Below are 22,206 nucleotides of genomic sequence, written 5' to 3' on the forward strand. Positions count from 1 at the left end.
ATAAAATATTTTCCTTCAGCGTCAATATTGTCGCATGATCCAGTAAAGCTCCACTCTAATGGCGTGTATATCCTGAAAAATCACGCATAATTCATCCTTCAGTAACTTGGTTAGTTTGGAATTGATTGCAGCGTCGTAATTACACCTGATGGAATTGTGACTGGGCGTGTCCGAGATATATGCTTCCAACTATTTAGTCAATGAGACAATATTCGGTAAGATAATTGATGTAGTTTGCCAATTATTTTTTGTCTTTCATCTTTTTTTTTAATAAAACAATTTTCTTGAGTCCATTTATATACCAGAATTTTTTATTTTGTTATTTGGATTTTAATTTGTTTTAAGAAACTTTCAGTTAATAGTTTGTTCGTGATTAAGAAACCCATCAAAATTATTCAGTTTCATTTCTTGTCTTTCATTGTTAATGTCTTTCTACTCATTTCTACTAACTGTGTCTTAGGTTACTTCATCTTTCATCTCTATGAATAAGAAACCCATAAAAAAAAAGAAACCCATCAAAATAATGATATTTTTATATTAATATGAGGGTATCCGAATATTTGAAATGACCCAAACTAAACTTTAAGAGAAAGTACAGTCTATAGATGAATCATTTTCTGTTATATTGAGGTCCAAAGTATTCATAACAATCTCTGTAAAGCAAGGGGCAAAGCTTCTACGATATCATATTGTAACATCATGAGTTATGATACGTAGAAATGCTTAATAGAATTGATTTGACTACCTATGTCACCAAAGTGCGTTTATCTTTTCGAACACACATCCATTTAGAACTTCAGAGTTAAGCGTACTTGAACATAATCAATGGAAAGATGAGTGACCTATAGAGAAGTGATTTATAATAGCGTATTAGTGAGGCCAAAACACGGGAAAATATCATGTGGTGATTGCAGGGTCAGTAAACAATAATTTCGAGCCTTGAGAAAAATTAACGGACCGACCATGAGATATGGTCCACGGGACGAGAGAGTGGGTGTGGGTTGGCCCATTAGCCATGGACGGTCTGGATGTTATAAGTGATATCAGAGCTGATTAGCCGTCTCGATTCTGACACGAGAAGGATCTTGAGACCTGTCGTAAGGCGCAACGAAAACGTTGCATTCTTTGAGAGGGAGTGAATTGTAACATCTCTAGTTATGATATATGGAAAGGCTTAAAAGAATTGATTTAACTATCTATATCACCAAAGTGCGCTTACATTTTCCGGTACACATACGTTTAGAACTTTAGAGTTAAGCGTGCTTAAACTAGAGTAGTGGAAGGATATGTGACCTATCGGAAAATGATTCGCGATAGCGTATAAATGAGACCAAAGAACGGGAAAATATCATGTGGTGATTGCAGGCCAGTAAATAATGATTTCGGATCTTCAGAAAAATTAACGGACTAACCGTCGGATGGTTGAGGCCTATAAGCCGAAAGAGTGGATAAAGAATGGATATGGATTGGCTCATTAACCGTGGACGGTCGGGAGCTTTATATATATCGTCATAGATATGTTTAGCGTCATAGAGTTGATTCAAACCCTAGTAGTTCAACTTCCCAAAGTCTGCCTTTAAAGATATTCGAGTATATTTGAGCTTGTGTGTTCTTTTCAACTGCATATCTAAGCAACTAAAATGTGACCGATAGTTATTAATAAATATAGTGTTTCAGAAAAACTATTAATAAATACAATGCTAGTCAAACCGTTAATAGCGATGATTATATATTTTTTCCTAAAGAAATTGTTTTTGTTTGAATAATGTGATATCTAACATGGCATATGACTTTGCAAGTGTAAACAATTCAATTAATATGACAGCTGAGTTAGCAATTCAAGTCATGTTGAAAGTTCAAATAATGTCATGTTATACTGAAATTATTGACCAAAATAGTAGTTTGACGATGAAAATATCGTAAAAACAAACTATTTGAAATATGTGTTCACACATGCACCCTTTATTTTCAGAAACTAATCATTCGCATATGTATGTTTTAGAGTATTTTTTTGGTAAAACATAAGTTTAGAGTTAAAATTTTAATTGCCCGTTTTCCCAACAAAGATGCAGAAACACCATGTATACCAAGATTCAGGCATTTAAAATAGAAAACTCTTTGATAATTCTTTTATAATATCTGTTAGAGCATCTGCAATGGTGGATCTCAAGAAGAATTCTTAGGAATAATATTTTTGAATTTTTAATTATTATTCTTTTTCCTTTTTTCAAATTAAAATAAAAAATAGAAAAATATATATCTAACCAATCGCGGAACGACACGTGTTAAATATTCCCTAAAAACTGATCTTTATTTAAAAATTTTAAAAATCGAATCCTTAACTTTTGGTGGAACTTACCGATTATTTAATTATTTTGTTTCTAAAGACTCTCCCTTAAAAACCACGTTGCAGGTGCTCTTAGTGATGTTTAGTCCAGAATTTGGTTATTAATATACAGGCAGAAGAAGAGCTATAACAGTATCTGTCAGGGATGTTTAATCCAGATTGCTTATATATCGACAAATCAATCATATTATGCAACTATTGGTCAACCATATGCGATAAAGAGATAAAGAATCAATCAATAGTTACTTATTCAGATTCCTTTTTCGTAGTCTAATATGGCCCAAGGGCTTGCACATGGTTGTGAAATTATCAGCTTATTTCGTCAACTCAATTATGGAAGTTATTCTGGCAAGATTCCCATGCTATCTTGGTATTTATTAATATTGTACATGAATTCAACCAATAAATTAAGCATTCTCGTTAAATAGTGGTCTTAATCTAGCTAGTATATGTTTGCAACATGTCTTTCAGTGTTCGAATATTGTCTGCTTTGATTGTCCCTTTACATAGAAAGATTAATTTAGATGACCATTTTTAACTAAAAAGTAATTAGCCAAACACGAGTTTATGTGCATTGAGATGCTATTGAAGTAATAATAATAGCATAAAAAGAACTCAACTCATGCAATGGATCAGCTTCATAAATCATAACAATCTGTGCAAGAATCATAATACAAGATTCGCTCGGAACTCAAAAAACAAAAAAATAAGCACTTCCATTTTTGTTTTCTTCATCTAAAACAGTAATCATCACTCTCATGTAAATTTATACAGAAATTAACAAAAGTACCATTATAAATATCATGTCGAGAACATTCCGCCTCACAAGGAGGAAGCAAGGAGCATTCAACGCCGGAGAGCCATACACGTGGCAATGTTCAAGGGTCACACAAGAGGAAGAATACACTGCACCTTAGAAGCGACACTCACCGTTTTCTTAATACATAGAAGAATAACGAATTTCTTTCTTGATTAGTTTAGTTTAGTTTAGTTTCATAAGACTTAAAAAGAAGATTTGGTTGTCCCCTCTTCTTAGATTTTCTTTATGGGTCCCATGTCTCCGACCAAGTTTAGCTTCATAACGTTTTGAAGTCTTTTTGTCCCGCGAAAATTTCAAACTGTCTGTTATGTAGATGCACTGATCATCACATATTGAATTATAAATTATCTGTACTAAGACATACACATATGATATGATCGATAATTGTATTAATTAACGAAGATGGCAGTTTAAGTTGAGGTTCTTTTACATTACTCGAGGTATCCATGCTTATCATGAGATTTTGAATGCATTGCATGTGACTGTTTGTGATTAAGATAATATCTGTTTAATCTAATCATAAACTAACATAATAATAAAACACGAAACCACTTGAGCTTTAAAAAGTTGTGCTAAATAATTAAAGAAGATATAGGTTGGATTGAACAAAAAGTGTAGCTTTGCATTTAAAATTAAATTTCCATATCAATTTATCTCCATGCCGTTTGTTAATGTAAATTTATTTCTATGCAAAATCTGTCACAAGATACTGACGGGGTGCTAAAAAAGAAAGATACTGACGGCTAGTGTTACTTCTGTCATGCTGAAAAGCTCGCCACCAACCCGCAAAAAATGAACAAATTATGAAAATAGAATTAGATTATTACAAAGAAGGTATTTATAAAATCATCGAAATGGAATAATGTTCAAGGAAACCAAAGAGATAGCAGTTACGAATGAGTAACTGAATACTCTGTCCGTTTCAAAAGGAGTAAGTTCTAAAAAAAGTTTTGTTTCAAAAAGATATTCTTTTATATTTTTAATACAATTTTTTTTTTGAAACTTTTTAAATACAATTTTTACCAATTAATAATGAAAAATTGTGGAGTTTAAAAATATTAGTTGCATTTTATAAAATTTTATTGGTTTAAAAATGTAGAAAATATAAAATAACAGAAAACTATGTATTATAACTAAGTCTTAGGTGATGATTGTTTTGTTAGATTCTAGATTTTAGTTTTTGGTTTTTAGTTTTTAGTTTTTGGATTTTGGTTTTTAGTTTTTAGTTTTTGGTTTTTGATTTTGCAGTAGATTTTAGTTTTTTGAAAAATTTGATTGGTGGTTTAGATTTTGGTTTTTAGTTTCTGGTTTTTGTTCTTAAAAAATAATAAAATGAAAAATATTTTTAATAGTAAAATATTTATCACTGAAAAAATAAAATAAAATTAATACTATTATCAAAGTATACAAACTAATTATAAATTATTTTAAAATAATAAATTCAAATATATAATAAAATTATATTGAATCCCACAAAGATGCAGAAATTTGATCCGAAAGGTTTTCTATATAGCGCATATGAGTGTAAGAAAATTATTTTATTGAATTATTGTTTAATTTAACAAAAAATCCACACTGCTTAGGAAAAAGATAGTATAAGAAAATTCTAAATACTTAAAAATGTAGAATATTTGTGAAGTTCATGTTTACTTTGAGTGGGTGATTTTAGAGTTGTAGAATAGTAAACTATTTATTAACATTAGAAATTTTATAAAAAAAAAGAGAAGAAAATCTGTTTTTGTTTTTGTTTTGGTCGTAGGTATAGGAAGAAACTACATGAATATGGATTTTGGTTTCTAAGAATGAATTAGCAAGAGGAAGAAAAAAAAAGCAGATTCCCTAAAAAATAGGAAATCTAATTGACTAGAATCATGACTGGCTAAAATATGGTTTTTGGAAAATCAGAAACTAAAAACTAGTTTAGAATCTAAGTCCAATCAACCTCTTAGTATGTTTTATTAGAAAGTAGGAAAATTCTAAAATATGTATTATTTTAAAATGGAAGGAGTAAAAGAAATTTAAACTAAAGTATTAAAGTTGATTTGGCATTTCTCGCCATGTTATGTAACATCATTTATAGTTTACTATCTATTTTCCTGCACTGTATGCAGTGATTTAATTGAACATAAAATTTAAACAAAATAAAAAATATTTATTTTAAATTATATTTATGAATAGATATATATCTTTAAAATTATAGTTTTAGATATATTTTTCTAAACAGATATATTTTTCTATTTCTTTTTGATAAAATATATAAAATCAATTTGTATAAATTAATTAAAAATTAATTAAAACCTGTATAGTTATGAAAAAGTACAATTTAACAGTATTTTAAAAAAGTTTAGATATACAAAAGAAGCTAACAATATTACGATTCAAATTTATATATTTTTTAAAAAATATAAAACAATTTGAAGATCTCTTTTAGTATTTAAATTTTATAATTGTAAAACATTCGAAATAAATAATATTTTGATTTTTTAATATTATTATATTGCTATTATTATATTATCTAATGTCATATTTGAAAGTATTTATTTTAAAGATGATGTATAATTACTATCATTTTATAAAAAACTTATGAAAAATATAAATAAACAATATATATAATCGTACATGTCATCATTCTAACATTCCATGTCATATTTATTTGGTGAAAGTGATTGTCTATAGGACATGTGTTAAAATTATTTGGCCAATAGTGTTTAAAAAATGTAATTGTACATGTCATTATTCTAACATGTCATATTACATTTATTTGGTGAAAGTGATTATCGAATGACATATATCTCAAAATCACTTAGCAAATAATTAATAGGGAATAATATTTCATTGCAGTAAATGATTCACTTAATATTATATTATTTCATTGCAATGAATAATATAAAGGAATTTCAGACAAACCCACAAGGCTTAAGCCTGTTTAAATTTCCAATCTTGTTTAGTTGGGCCACGTAGCTAGATCCTCCATTTATATCCCATCCCATAAGCTATAAAGTTTCTTTAACTTTGTCATTTATTATTTCCAAAATTATTAGATGTCTATTATAGGCCAGCCTATGTTTTCTATAAGTTTCTGAACCTTAATATTGTATTCATCAAATAATAATAAGAACAACCAAATTTTCTCTCTTGATTCACAACACTGTTATTAGCACAAAATTCTAACCCTAACTGATAAACAAAATTCTCGTAAGATTGTTGATCGATACTATATATTGATTGTCTATCGATATTATATGTTGAGTGTCGATCGATACACCTTTCAAAACGTTGATCAATGCATCTATAGGATTGTTGATCGATATTTCTTCTAGCAAGTTTTATCGAATGAGTTTGATGTGCTCACTAATTAACTAAATCAGCTGTTGTTTCTAACAATCTTAGTTCTGTGAGAATCAATTCAGGTAAAAGACCAAGCTTTTACTTGCGCCTAATTATCTAATATCAGGGTTCTAATTAACTACTCTAGACACAAGAAATAAGAGAAATTCTGTTGATTGGTATCTCTAACAACTTAGGATTTCTATATTTTGGACTAATTCTTCATAACCTATTTAAACCTAAATCTAACAAGTGAATTACTGAGACATAGATAAGCAAAAAATAATCATAAATATCAATTTCATAAATATAATAAGATAGAAAAACTAGAATTCCAACAAAAGCTCTGAAGGAATCTTGGATATTCTCTCCAAACTACTAAAAATCATAAATATTAGGTTATGTTTGCTGTGAAAAGTAGAAAATAAGAAAGCATGTGTTGCCTAGAAAAATTACAGAGCACTTAAATATTAGGTTAGAGTCACCCATGGACATTCTTGTAAATTGTGGAAGACTTGGGCTTTAAGGCGGCTGAGAACCAAGTTGGTTTTTGCGTGATATGCCTTCCATCGACGACACAAGGTGTGTGTCGATCGGTTTTTGACTTTAAATGTCGATCTATGAACTGGTTCGATAGTCAGCTACGAGTTTCTTCTATCTTTATCTCCAAAGCTACAAGTTTGGTGACTATTCTAGCATGTTAGGTTGGCACTCTCATATTCGATTATTGGATATCAGTTTAATGCTTAACCTAGAATTTATTTAATACCCAAATAACTTGAAATTTATATATATGTATATAAATATATATATAATACATGTTTAGTGTTTTAATTATTTTCCACAATTTTGATAAGTTTTGGGGTTTCTTGTATGTTTTCAAAAATGAGTAATTTAAGTTTTTCTGCTTTTTGAATATTTTTAGGTTTCCATTTATTATTTTGAATATTAGGCATTTTTTTTATTTTCGTAGTTTTTATTTATGTTTGAATTGGTAGATACATTTTTTTTTTGATTTTGGATAATTTCTGATCAATTTTAATATATGAGAACTAACTCATCAAGAACTGTGGAAGCACCGTAACCTAATGGTTAAGGTCTAAAGGCTTCTATACACATGTCTGGGGTTCGACTCCAAGACTATGCAATTTATTGCAGATTATCTCAAATCCAGATTTCAAGTCCCGAAAAAAGTGCGATTTATTAGGCAACTAGAAAGAAGGATTACAGGCAACTATACAAATTATAGAAGGAAGGATTACAAGGGATCTTCAACATGGTGCAAGTAAATCTGGTTAGGCGTGGATCTTCGTAGGACGGCTCAGATGATGCAGTTAGACATAGATCTTCATAAGACAGGTAGTATTGTCAATTGTTGAATCGTCTATGTAAGCTTCCTAATAATTGTAACTAGAGATAGATCCGCGCTCTGCGCGGAATTTTTTTTCAATCTACTATATTAAGTTAGTGGTATATACAATATGTATATAATATTTTATGTAATTTACATCTATATAATATATGTCCGTAAATATATTTACTTATGAGGATGCTATATGTACAATATTGTACATGGTGGGTTTTTTTCTACGAAAAAATTTAAAGTTTTGGAAACTATATTTTCTATTTCTTTTAGTTTTAGATGTTTTGTATTATTTTTTAAATTGATAAATTTCAATAATAGTTTATTTAATAGAAATAATTAAATTTTATTTATACCAAATTCTAATATTTATATAAATACATATGTCAAATTCATAATTATTTAAGTTGTTAATAGGAAAGTCGAAAAATAAGGTAGGTGAAAATCTTGTTGAAAAAAATATTTGAAACATAAAAAATATAAGAGAATATCGTAAATAATATATTGTATTAACTGGTTATCGATTATTTGGTGTGCAAGTCAAGTTTATTTAGATTTGATCAAATCTTTTTTTACTAATATCTTTCTAATATTATTATTAGCAACGATTTATATAATCAATAGATAGGAATGTGAGTTTCCATATATTTATAAGTTTGGCCCGTATAAGGTTCAATAAATTATGTGATTTAATCTATAGTATAAGAGTTCAAAGTAAGAGTAATTGTATTGCTTGTGTTATTGTAATATAATACAATCGGTCTAGATTGTTGGTTTCGTTTGGATTACTTATTAGGATTAAAAGGAAATCTATACAACATATAATTGAGTATATTGTTCATAAGAAAAAGTACAAATCAACTTTGAGAAAATTTAATCTATATTATAAAACAGGCTGGACAAAAAATCTGAATCCGTATAACCGAACTGAACCCGATCCGAAAAAGTAATCCGAACTAAAATTATTTAGATATCTGAACGGGTTCAAAATTTTGGTATTTAAAAAACCAAAGCCAAACACGATCCGAACCAAAATATTTTGGGTACCCGAATGTATCCGAAATAGAATTATACACCTATGTATATTAATTAATTTTAGATATAATATATACTTATATATATATATATATGTTAAGTTATCCAAAGGCTTGAAAATATACATACAAATAGTTAAAAGTAAATATCTAAAATAGTTAAAGTATAGTCAAGGAACCAAAATACTTAAATTTCTATTTTATTCTATCCAAGTAGTCAAACCAAATCAATTTATATGTTAATTTTATGTATATTGACATATGTTATTCAAATTTATATGTAATATAATTTTTTTTTTTGATTTTAAGAAATTTAAAGTATATAATGAATTTTAAAATTTAAAAAAATCATTGAAATGGGTTATTCTAATCCTAACTGAATCCGCAAAGATCTGAACTGAACCCGAACCGAATTTTAGAAGTATCCGTATGAGGCTGAAATTTTTGACCCCGAAAACTCGTAATTCGAATAGACCTGAACGAAAACCCGAATGGATACTCGAACGTCCACCCCAATTATAAGAGGTCCAAGTAAGAATAATTGTATAGCTTGTATTATTTATATAACACAATCAGCTAAATTGTTGGTTTTGTTTGGCTTACTTAATAAGATAAACGAAATTCTATAGAACATATTATATATAACACAATCGGGCGTTCATTTTGTTTTGTTGACTTAAGTAGATTAAACGAAATTATATAGAGCCTAAAATTTAGGACATTGTTGGTTAATGTTTAGTTGGCCGGTTAATATTTAATTCTAGCGTATGATTATAACTAATTGAGATAACTTGATATGGTCCATTTATTATGTACCACACTAATAAAAATTAAACAAGCCAAAACTTAAATGAAAATATCTATGGCAGATAAAATTTAGGACTCTATTTTAATAGATTAGATATCATAATAAATCACTGTTAAAAAAATTCATCAAAAACTAGACATGCATCATTAACTTATTACAAAACTAAAGGTTGCAACTTCTTAATTAAAAAAGAGTAAAAAAAAACTCATGAAGAACTAGACATGCATCATTAACTTATTACAAAACTAAAGGTAGCAACTTCTTAATTAAAAAAGAGAAAAGTAAAATGATAAATGACCATATTAAATAAAATATTTTTGTGATTCTGGAATTTGAAATCTAAAATCGGAAGAGAAAGTTTCTATTTTTTTTGGTCAAAGAAGAAAAGATTCTATATGGAGCGATTTCTCTGATATATATATATGATTTCCTTTTAATTACCACATAATATATACTATTTAAAAGTACAAATATTAACTTATCCTCAAAATAACCTTTTAATTACATTGTAATGCCATTGAAAACTTCCTAATCCTAACTTCTAGCATTTATTTATTTTTTCTCAATTAAAACAACAGATATCTAAATTAATTTCAAACTAATTAATGCTAAAACTATATTATTAAATTTTACTGAATTTAAAGCCTAAACTACCTTGCTTAATCGATAACAAGATACCCATCATTACGTGAGTATTTTTAGTTTTTTTTAAATAAAGGCTATTCATTACTATTACGTTTTTATATTAGTAAGATATTGATATATTCATATACATGACTCAAAGTCTATTTATTTCCACAATCAGATACTTTTGATAGGTAACATAACCAAAATAAATAAATAGTTGATTTACATAAGCAGCCAGCATATACCAACGAAAATACATCATCTTGTGCATATAGTTTTACAGATTACGATTCTATTTTTTTATAAATGTATTTAAGCCGAGTGTACGTCTGCCTGGGTGTCATAAATCATCGTCCCCCCATCCTCCCGAGGATATAGGACGGAAGCTGGTCTCCCGTGTGTTACCGCACGCGGTTGGCCAAAATCCGAGCTAAGGATGCCAGGAGCGTCTTGACATGCGGTGGTGAATTCAATCTCCTCGTCATATTGTCGATCGTTCCGGTCCAAAAGCTCTTGATGACCCAAAGTCCTCAACGCGACCCCAGGTCAGGCGGGATCACCCGCTGAATTTAAGCATATCAATAAGCGGAGAAAAAGAAACTAATAAGGATTCCCTTAGTAACGGCGAACCGGGAAGAGCCCAGCTTGAAAATCGGACGTCTTCGGCGTTCGAATTGTAGTCTGGAGAAGCGTCCTCAGCGACGGACCGGGCCCAAGTTCCCTGGAAAGGAGCGCCAGAGAGGGTGAGAGCCCCGTCGTGCCCGGACCCTGTCGCACCACGAGGCGCTGTCTACGAGTCGGGTTGTTTGGGATTGCAGCCCCAATCGGACGGTAAATTCCGTCCAAGGCTAAATATGGGCGAGAGACCGATAGCGAACAAGTACCGATATATGAAATTATGTTTTATTATGAAATTTTTTTTTCCCTTAAATTGATAGTTTTAAACTTGATTACCGGCATATGATAACAAAAACTCTCTTATTAATCGAACAAAAATAGGATGAAAAACCCTAACCTAATCCAGGAGAAACGAGAAAACCCCTAAAGAGAAGAGGTAGAGGCAGAGACGACGACGATTGCGATGCCACTCCGTTTTTTTTCTCTTCTTTTGTTTGTTTGCGGTTACGATTTTTTTTTTTATTTCTCAAAACGATGATGAGATGCTCTGCTGCTTTCCCAAGGTTTTTTTTTGTTTGGTCAATTTGCTTTTGGACTCGGGTCTTTTCGACTCTGACTTTAACCTTTGTGGTGTTTTTTATACTCCCTCTGTATCACATTAAGTGGTGTTTAAAGAATTTTTTTTTTGTTCTAAAATAATTGATGTTCTCCCTATTCTATGTAGAATTTAATAACATTTGAATTTTGTAACCAATTACAAAATGCTATTTTCTTTTTTTATTGGTTGAACTATTCTCATTTAATGCTATTTGTATCTAACCAATGTAAATTGTATAAAAGTTAGTATTTTCTTAATCTATGTGCTAAAACCTTAAACATCACTTATAGTGATACAGAGGGAGTACTATTTTAAATCTCGTTTGATGAATTTGATGACCAGATTAAAATAAGAGAATAATTATTAAAAAAAGTTTTAATCTTATATTTTGGGGTAGTCCTAGGTTTTCGAATCTTTACACAAACATCATAAAAGAAAAAGGATCAACTTTACATTGAGAAATTCTAATCAACTTTTTTTTCTCTCTCCAAAGAGCTTCGCAATTTAGATTTTCACAGTGAACATTACTAATTTATCTATTCTATTAAAATAGAATCACAATTTTTTTTGTGTGAATTTTTTTTTAAAAAATAAACATGCTCTAAAAAATATTATTTCATTTATTTTTAGTTAATATTTTCTGAATTATGGCTATAACTACTTACGCCAATAATAACTGTACGGTTAACAAATATATTTTCGCATCATTAATGAATTTTATATACACGACATTGGTATATATATAAACTAACTTATTCTTAATAAGATTCATTCTTGAACCGGTTTACTTTATACATTTAATAAACAAAGAAGCATTTGATTAAACCAGTTCAAGATCCATTCTGAAAAGGTAAATTTATATATCATTTAGTATTTTGTGTGAGTTTACTAATCGGATATTCTAAATGTACATATCAAAGCTAAAATAAGAATCACATATTTTTTGGATAATTGAATTTAAATTTCAGAAACACAATTGATTTATAGATAGATAGATAGTTTTTTCGTAAATTTGATTGTTCATTTTCAAAAAAAAAAATTAATAAACTTTTAACTATTTACTTGATAATATTAATCTAACAAACTAAAAATTTATTTTTTGTCAAAAAATATATTCAACAGTCCATATTGTGAAATGTTACAATATCTTTAGACATACCAATAATTTTATATTTTTCCAAACTTATAAGAGCTTATTGAGTTTAATAATTAAACACAAATCCAACAAACAAAATATTTTTTGGTATTTTAAAGAAGATAAAAATTAAATGTGATACTGTGAAACAATTAATTTGATTAAGAACAAGTAAACTATAACAATATTGGGTTTGAAAAAAATGATTTACACATTTCAAAATATGTGATTGTTATAGTATATTGTACCATTTTTAAAGTAAAAACAATATGTTTATGTAAATATAAATGAAAATAAACACTCTCACAAGTAGTACATTTTAATAATCACGTAAGCAACATATAACTGATATCTTATTTTCTGTAATGTTTTGACTGATATAAACTAGATTAATGTATGCAGAGCCATGACTAGCAAATTCATGTATAACATTTATGTACATAGTAGTGTCAAATGGTCGGGCCGACCATGGGCCAACCGTGTCCAAATTGTTGTGGGCGGTCATGGTCAGGACCAAACATCATGTGGTCCAATTGGGCCTAGAACCGATATTAATCATGGGCGTCTGGTCTAAGACCAATTGGACATTGGGCAAACCGAAACTCTTAAAATTCTAGATTTTCTAATTTGGGGGAAATTGAAAAATCAGAGATCATCGACTCCGAGTCTCTGATTCTCTCCTCTTTCGTCTCTGAGATCGTATTCTTCTTCCTTCTCCTCCGTAGGGTCATGGGTTGATCTCTGCCTCTAGTCCTATAGGTAAGGTCTGATAACTCTCGGTTCATAAACGACATGACCCATTGATTCATTGATAACGATTCATCTCTAATCCTGGATTTCTCTCAGTTACGAAAGTAGAAAGGTGAAACTCTCTTACACTCTGTCTCTCTCTCCCGGCGATCTCCCTCTCTCTCAATTAAGAATCAACCGGCTTAGTGTATTAGTTCTGGGTATTTCAATTTGGCAAAAAAAATGATAATTACAGATTTTATAAAATGTAAATAAGTACGAATGAATAATTACAGATTTTCTAAAAAACTATATGTAAAAATAAATAAATTACAGATTTTATAAAAATAATTGTGAATAGTATAAATATGAAACATATAAATTAAATAAAATACAAACAAAATCTATTGGTTGCCCATGGGCTTGACCATTTGGCCATGGTTCTTATTGGTCTTGAGTATTTTTTGGACCATTGTCCATATTGGACCATCCAATATGGCCCATATGTCAAATGGTCTATTTGGTCTGGACAGCCCATTTGACAGTATTATATGTACAGTCGGGACGGTTAGACCTCGTTGTTGTTGATGTAGGAATAGTGACGTGACAGTTTCGGCCTTTCTCAACCAGAAAAAATGACGAGCAAAGTAGCAGCTTCAGCATTTCTGTCTCGCAGTAACGAACTGAGTAACCATCTTCAACAATCATGCATTCGGATTCTCTCCTTCTGCGAATCGACTTCATCGGGCATTGTTTCACACATCCACTGTCCCGTAATCAAGCTATGTCTTCTACATAATCTCAACTTATGCAACAATCTTTTGAGTCTTTACTTGAAAACAGATGGAATCTTGAACGCCCGTAAACTGTTCGACGAAATGCCGCAGAGAACCGTTTTCGCCTGGACTGTTATGATCTCTTCTTACACCAAAACCCAAGAGCTCGCGTCCGCGCTTTCCTTGTTTGAACAGATGTTGGCTTCGGGAACAGTTCCCAACGAATTCACGTTTTCATCAGTGTTAAGATCTTCTGCTGGTTTAAGAGAGCTTAACTACGGAGCCCGAGTTCATGGTTCTGTTATAAAGACTGGGTTTTTGGGAAACTCGGTTGTAGGAAGCAGCTTGACTGATATGTATTCAAAGTGTGGGAAACTTAAGGAAGCTCGTGAACTGTTTATCTCTTGTAAGAACGGTGCTGATACCATCTCGTGGACCATGATGATATCTTCTTTAGTTGAAGCTCGTAAATGGAAAGAGGCGTTGCAGTTTTACTCTGAGATGGTCGAAGCTGGCGTTCCTCCTAACGAGTACACCTTCGTAAAGCTTTTAGGTGCCTCTTCTTTTCTCGGTTTGGAGTTTGGTAAAGTCATTCATAGCAACATAATCGTTCGTGGAGTTTTGCTGAATGTGGTGTTGAAGACATCTCTTGTTGATTTCTACTCGAGGTTTGCTGAAATGGAGGATTCTGTAAAGGTTTTGAATTCGAGTGGAGAACAGGATGTGTTTCTTTGGACATCTGTTGTATCAGGGTTTGTGAGAAACTTGAGAGCCAAGGAAGCTGTTGCTACATTTCTTCAGATGCGAGGTTTGGGTTTGCAACCGGATAATTTCACGTTCACTGCAATCTTGAGCTTATGCTCCTCTGTCCAGTCGTTGGATTTAGGGAAGCAGATTCATTCACTGACAGTTAAGGTCGGACTGGAGGACAGCACTGATGTCGGAAATGCACTTTTAGATACGTACATGAAGTGCTCGGCATCAGAAGTAGAAGCTTTGAGAGTCTTCGGAGCAATGATTTCACCAGACGTCGTCTCTTGGACAACGTTACTCTTAGGTCTTGTTGATCACGGGTTTGAACAAGATTGTTTTGGAGTGTTGATGGAGATGGTAAGACAAGGAGTAGATCCCAATGGTGTCACTCTATCAGGTGTTCTCCGAGCCTGCAGCAAGTTAAAATTTGTAAGGCGGGTACTAGAGATTCATGGATATATACTCAGACGACACGTAGATGATGAAATCATCGTAGGGAATTCACTCGTTGATGCATACGCCAGCTCGGATAAGGTAGCTTATTCCTGGAACGTGGCTAAGTCAATGGATAGGAGAGATACTATTACGTACACGAGCTTGGTTACAAGGTTTAACGAGTTGGGCAAGCATGAAATGGCACTAAGTGTCATCACCCATATGTATGGTGATGGAATCAGACCGGATCAGTTCAGCGTACCAGGGTTTATCTCAGCTTCAGCCAACCTGGGAGCTCTTGAAACTGGGAAACATCTTCATTGCTACTCCGTGAAATCAGGGTATTCTAGCTCTGTTTCGGTTTCCAATAGTTTGATTGACATGTACGCTAAATGTGGTAGCTTGGAAGATGCAAAGCAAGTTTTTGAAGAAATAGCTACGCCTGATGTTGTGTCTTGGAATGGGTTGGTCTCAGGATTGGCATCAAACGGCTGTATTTCCTCTGCCCTATCTGCCTTTGAGGAGATGAGGATGAAAGGAACCGAGACTGATTCAGTAACATTCCTGATATTGCTCTCTGCTTGTAGTAACGGAAGATTAACCGAGATGGGTCTTGAGTATTTCAATTCAATGGAAAAGATTCATAACATTAAGCCACAGGTAGAGCACTATGTTCATCTAGTTGATATCTTAGGTCGTGCAGGACGACTAGATGAAGCAACAGGAATTTTAGAGACGATGCCGTTAAGACCAAATGCTATGATCTTCAAAACGTTGTTGAGAGCTTGTAGATACCATGGGAATTTATCTTTAGGAGAAGATATGGCTAACAAAGGCTTAGCACTTGCACCATCTGATCCAGCCTTGTACATTCTTTTGGCAGACTTATACGAAGAATCTGGAAAACCAGAGTTGGCCCAAAAGACTCGAAACTTGATGATCCAGAAAGGTTTGAGTAAGAAGCTAGGGAAGAGCTCTGTGGAGGTTCAAGGAAAACTGCACAGATTTTTCAGTGAGGATGTTACTACAGTTGAGAAAACAAAGGGGATATACGCAGAGATAGAATGGATAAAGAGTGAGATCGAAAGGTCAGGCTTTACATACCGGAGTAATGAAAACGCAAGCTATCACAGCGCAAAACAAGCTGCTGTGTTTGGTCTTGTTTACACATCACCACAGACTCCAGTTCATGTTGTGAAGAACAAAATCCTATGTAAGGACTGCCATGACTTCGTGTCCCTCATCACCCGGTTAGTGGATAAGAATATAACTGTAAGAGATGGGAATCAAGTACATGTGTTCAAGAATGGTAAATGTTCTTGCAAAGGGGAAGAAACATCATTTGTATTATCATAGATTTTTTGAGAAGAATGATAAAACATTTACGAAAAGAGTGTGGCATTGTTTTTTTTTTTTAAAAAAAAAGAGTGTGGCATTGTTAAAGTTTTCTAAACTATTACGCATTTATTCAGAGCATGACCAAACAACAATACCCAAAATTGGGTATTTAGTTGGAAAATATTAATTAGATAGAATTATACAAAATTTGATTTTTTAAAAAGATTGGTCCGGGCATGAGCACAATATCCGGACCCGAAGTACCGACCCGAAACCGACTCGAAAATCAGGGTCCCGAACCCGATCAGACCCGGAATAAATATCCGAATGGGTTTTGAATTGCTATATCCGAAGAACCGGTCTGGAACCCGATCCGAACCGAGAACCGAATGAATACCCGAAGATATCCGAAATATGAATATATGTCTAAAAATATATGTTTTAATTATTTTTATAATTATTTTAATATTATAAGTTAACTATAGTTGTTATTTTCAGTACTTTTGAGAGTTTTTGGATAAAATATGATAGTTTGGATAAAAATTTATCCCAAAAAACTGTGTAAAATAGATATTTTGGTTACTTTTGAATAATTTGGATACAAAAATTTGAACCAAATCAGGTACTTTGGTTAATTTGGGTACAAATAACCGAACCCGTTTTAGATACTTGGGTTATTTGGTTATTTTTCAGGTTCCTATGCATGAGAACCGAACCCATCCGGCCCGGAAGGATCTGACTCGAATCCGACCCAAAATTTTATAATATCCGAATGAGGTTTAATTTCAAAACCCAAAAAATCAGATACCCGAAAGAACAGATCCGTATCCAAATAGTTATCCGAACGTCCATGCCTAGATTGGTCCAATGGCATAGAAAGCAATATTTTAGGTAGGGGTAGGGGAAAAAAATAAAAATGATCCTGTTTTAACAAATGTAAAATTGCGACGAAAGTATTTTGGGGAATTTTCAAAAGTGAAGTTTTTTTTTATGCTTGATACATTGGTGCGTGATTTGTGGTATGGTGTATCTGAAAATGGTGAAACTCTCGTAAAATCACAACGATATAAACGAAGAAGAACAAAAAATAAAAACTAGTGGAAAATGTGAAAGAAGAATTTTGAGGTTATAAATGTGTAGTAAAGTCAGAATTGTGGTTGATGTTCGTATTTCTGGTATTGAAAATTTATGGATGGAAAAATCAAAACTCGGATTGAAGTAGAAGATGAATAGTGATATCTATGTTGTATAGTCTATTATATATTTTTTGAATTTTAACAATTGTATAATAATAAATAGAATAGAAATTAAATTTCATGGTATAATAATAATATAAACATTTGTATGCTATTAATATGTTGATAAAAAAAAGTATGCTATTAATATAAGTTTTTAGCCTTGTTCTAAAACCCGTCCGATTCGAACGATTACGCAGCGGATAAACGTGAATCGGGTGGGAACCGTGGCGATTTCACCTTGTTCGGTGAAGAAATCGGATTCAACAAAAAAAAAATTCTTTTTTGAAGTTTTGAGTATTTAAAATCAATAGAGAAGAACATATTTATGAATCTGATGCAGAAACAAGAAGAAAATACATAGATTTCGAGGTTTTTGACATGTATAATGGCTGGCGACGACCAAAAAAAAGGTGCAGAATCCTTAAGAATCGTAAGGAAGATGATGACATAATTACAATTATGCCACTCGTCTAAAAAAACAATTAAAAAGACCAAAAACGTATTGTTTTAACTTGAACTTGGGCTGTTATAATCTAAAACAAGCCCACTAACCACCAAGCTGCATCAATCTATAACACTACTAAAAGGAAGATATGAGCTCCTTTGAGCCTATCCACGTCAGATTAAAAATTCGTCCACTAAAAATCGTCTAAACTGACATGTCATATTGATTTATGTCGAGAATAAAAATTACTCTCTTTATTGGGCTCATTATACATTTTAAAGGCCCAAGATCATCCTTCTGCTTCCTCTTCTCCTTTCCTCTTCGTCAAACCTCCGTTTCTTCAGACGAGATAGTCTTCTCATCTTCCATTCCTTCCTCAATCTCACATAATTATATATTCACCCATAAAGTCACTTACAATAGATCGATTTGATTATTTGATTCAATTTCATAACCTCCACTTCAGTTCCAAATGCAATTTCCCAGTTTAAAAATTTACATCGACTCGGGAGTACTCCGGTTAATCATGGGGTTTGGGATTTCCGTCTAACCATGTATCAGATCCATGTTTGTTTCATCATCCTTCAAAACAGAGAAAAATGAGTGGTACTATGGTGAAGAAGGCCTCAAACCCTAACCAAATCACAACCGGAGCTGAACGCAAGAGATCTTTAGAACCAGGATGGAAAATCTGCTAAATTAACCAAGGTGACGTTCATTAAACGCAAGAGCTTCATCATAAAATTGCTATAACCATGAAGTCTGCTAAATCCACCGAAAAGGTGGGAGTATACAATATTATTTTTGATTTGTATCGATTATATGATTTGATTTTTGATTGCATTTGTATATAGAATATTGTTCTGTCTATTATTATTGTTTGTTTCTGATGGCTGTGGGTATTGGGTTATGCAGGGTGTTCAGGAAAGAGAAGATAAATTGAGTTATATTTAGTTATGTAGAGCATCATGTTTCACAGTGCCTTGAACAAGACATGAACCAAGATCGCTTGGTCTCATGGAGCCAACATAGCGAAACTGATAAATAGGAAAGAAGGCTGATCATCAGCAGGACACAAGGTTTAACAATCACTCAATATAAGCAAGCATGATCTCTTCCATGTTCATTATACGAGATATGTGGCTAAACTGAGCGTTTTTTATGGAAGGACAACAAGAAGAGAGGACACTAGAGACCAAATGGGTTACTAAAACAATTCTGAAGCAACATAAATGTACCAGTTGGAACTACAAAGAGGCAAGAGAGACAAGAGGAATTATTATATATGAAATAAGAATCGCTGAAGGTGTAAACGGCAAAAGAGAGAAAGGGATCATACGTGACAGGTGGGGATAAAGTTTTATCTTTTGGGATTCCATAATGGAGTTAATCATAGATTTGTCTTTCTGGTTAATGGTTTGGGTTCTGATGAACAGGTGGGGATACCAGAATTTCATGAGGCGTTCATTGAAGCTATTAATCAGCTCGGCAGTAGTAGTCTTTGTATAACTATGTTTTTTCTTTCACCGGAGAACCTCAAAAGATGTTGATCACATCTATCGAAAACATAAAATCTGACTGCATAACAAGCCTGAAATATTTTCTTCGTATTTGTTTAGAAATTTGATTGTTATATGGTCACTTACTTATGTGTTTTAAGTTTTTCACTCTTCAAGAGGAGCATTGGGATCACACAAGTTCTAAGGCTACAAATGGAAGTTCACAAACTTCACCTCGAGCAGTTCGAGGTAATGGTACAACTGGTTACATCTAAGTTTTCTCAATTTAAATGATGTTCAGTTTTGTGAGACTATGTGCTTGCAGTGAGTTCTCTGTTTATGTGTGTCTCTTAGACTCTTACCATATGGTGTTTCCTCGGTTCATAACTTGAAACATGAATTAGGGAAGACCTAGATCCAGATTTCCCTGTGAAATTGAATGGTTATATTCGGTTCTCCTCAAATAGCAATGCTGATTTGAATGATCTTCTTTTGATTACTTATGAGTTCAGTTTGACAAATATTCAGCAAAATGGAGGCAGCTCCCACCGCTTATCTGAATTTTCAGAGCTGAATTTCTCACTGAGTTTTAATGCTTTTTGTTTGCAATTTGCGTCAGTGTTAAAAAGTTTTCTCTTCTTTCATTTAAGCAGGTTTGACAGTGAAGTATTAACACCGGTTACAGTACAAGCACATGAGGTAATCAGATTTCATTTTTACATTTTGAGTAGTTTGTGTTCTCATATTGAAATAACTGTTTATTTTGATTCCAACGTTCCTGAAAAACCGAGCTCAAGCTTTCACTAGATAAATAAAACACCAAGCGAAAAGCTAAGGAGAGAGACCTCTACAAGAGGAACCTTCTGTCTTTGTTGATAGGCAGTGATCATCAACACAAACGAACAAAAATACTCTCTTGATCATGGGGAGAGATTTCAGAGCTTCTTACCCAGTCTTCGCTGCTTAAAATGGAATCCATGTGTTGTTCTCCATGTACCTCAGATTTATGGGCAAATCTACAGCCTATGAGTTTTATGGCTTTGAAGAAAAGAAACACAGATTAATATCTGAGGAAGCAAAAGCCACGAATGTGTTCCACATTGTCACATACGTTTAGGATCGATGACAATATGGCGACGCTGAAGACTTTCACCCTACAAGTAAAAGCGTTGTGAAGTGCTTTCCAGACAAACAATTTAACTTTTGGTGCTGCTTTGATGTTTCCTTATACCAGTTGGTTTGATGATTCTGAGAAGTTATGGACTCTTGATCTTTTCATTCCAGCGCAGAAAGATACCCAGATTTAGTGCTATAATCTCCTGATGGAAGCAACACCAGTCTGTCCGGAGCCCCGACCAAGCTTGGTTTGATGAGTCTTATACTCTGTTACTCTGTTGGCAATACTCTTCAATCGAAGCAAACTCAACATAGGCAAATTCACAGAAACGGCCATCGCGTCCTATAGCCATTGTAACATTAACAACTTGGCCAGCTTATTTGAAGAAGTTCCTCGCTGAAGGAAAACAATAGTAAAGTCAATGGAAAACTTTCAAAAAATTAACCAAAGGTGTGTGTGTGTGTGTGTTTTTTTATAACCAAAGGTGTGTTATAGTTGCATATCTAATCTTTGACAATTGATATATGAGATTCCAACGTACAAGTGTGGTTCCAACGTACAAGTGTGGTTCCAATGTTTTCTGGAAATGGTGACATGTATTGTTTGTTGTTCTAAAAGTATTGTCTTTATTAAGTTTATTGAAAATAATTTTTTTTTTGGCATATATTGAAAATAATTTGTAGCTTCAAAATCTAAAGATTATTGAAACATATTTATTGGTCATAAAATTTGCAGATTACAATATTCAAAATACTTACACATGAATGAATATATATATTATTGATCTATTATTTAAATAATAACTTAAAATTAAATCAGGTGATGTATAAAAAATATATTATATACATAAAACAATTGAAAAATAAAAACATAATAAATATATAGTATGTGAACTCTTAAAAAATTTTAAACATGATTATTAAAAGATTAATAGAAACTAACTATGTTTACATATAAATTATTGATATTCCAAACAAAAACAATTATCTTTTAAAATATTTCACTCTAAATTTTCCAAATATTATATCAAAACAAATAAATGTTATAATATAAAAAAAATATAATGATATAATGATGACAAAAAGATATAATATAAGCAAAAAGTTAATTTATTTTAAAACTAGAGGTTTAATTTATACTCCTTCCATTTCCAAAACAGTAAAATTTCTATAACTTAATAGTGCTAGGGTTTTCATATT

General features: G+C 32.0%; 1 protein-coding gene and 1 long non-coding RNA gene across 5 annotated transcripts; both read left to right on the plus strand.

The window, feature by feature from the left end:
- The first annotated feature begins 13,955 nt into the window (after positions 1-13,955).
- On the plus strand, positions 13,956-16,816 carry LOC108827431 (pentatricopeptide repeat-containing protein At5g52850, chloroplastic). Its single transcript, XM_018600827.2, has one exon. The coding sequence runs from the start codon at positions 14,042-14,044 to the stop codon at positions 16,724-16,726; it is 2,685 nt and encodes an 894-aa protein (XP_018456329.1). The 5' UTR covers positions 13,956-14,041; the 3' UTR covers positions 16,727-16,816.
- Positions 16,817-18,681: 1,865 nt separating this feature from the next.
- LOC108827581 (uncharacterized) lies at positions 18,682-21,669 on the plus strand. 4 transcript variants are annotated; one of them, XR_008938494.1, is made up of 6 exons: positions 18,682-19,173; positions 19,307-19,470; positions 19,560-19,737; positions 19,828-20,139; positions 20,544-20,589; positions 20,688-21,669. It is a non-coding gene; the product is annotated as an uncharacterized LOC108827581 (long non-coding RNA). The 4 variants fall into 4 exon arrangements; XR_001945697.2 differs by having other exon boundaries at positions 20,541-21,669; XR_001945696.2 differs by having other exon boundaries at positions 20,544-21,669.
- The last annotated feature ends 537 nt before the right edge of the window (positions 21,670-22,206 follow it).

Source organism: Raphanus sativus, chromosome 9, assembly GCF_000801105.2.
Source record: "Raphanus sativus cultivar WK10039 chromosome 9, ASM80110v3, whole genome shotgun sequence".
NCBI classification, from domain to species: domain Eukaryota; kingdom Viridiplantae; phylum Streptophyta; class Magnoliopsida; order Brassicales; family Brassicaceae; genus Raphanus; species Raphanus sativus.

Coding starts and splice junctions, on each gene's coding strand:
- LOC108827431 (XM_018600827.2), top strand. CDS start 14,042: ATGACGAGCAAAGTAGCAGCTTCAGCATTTCTGTCTCGCAGTAACGAA.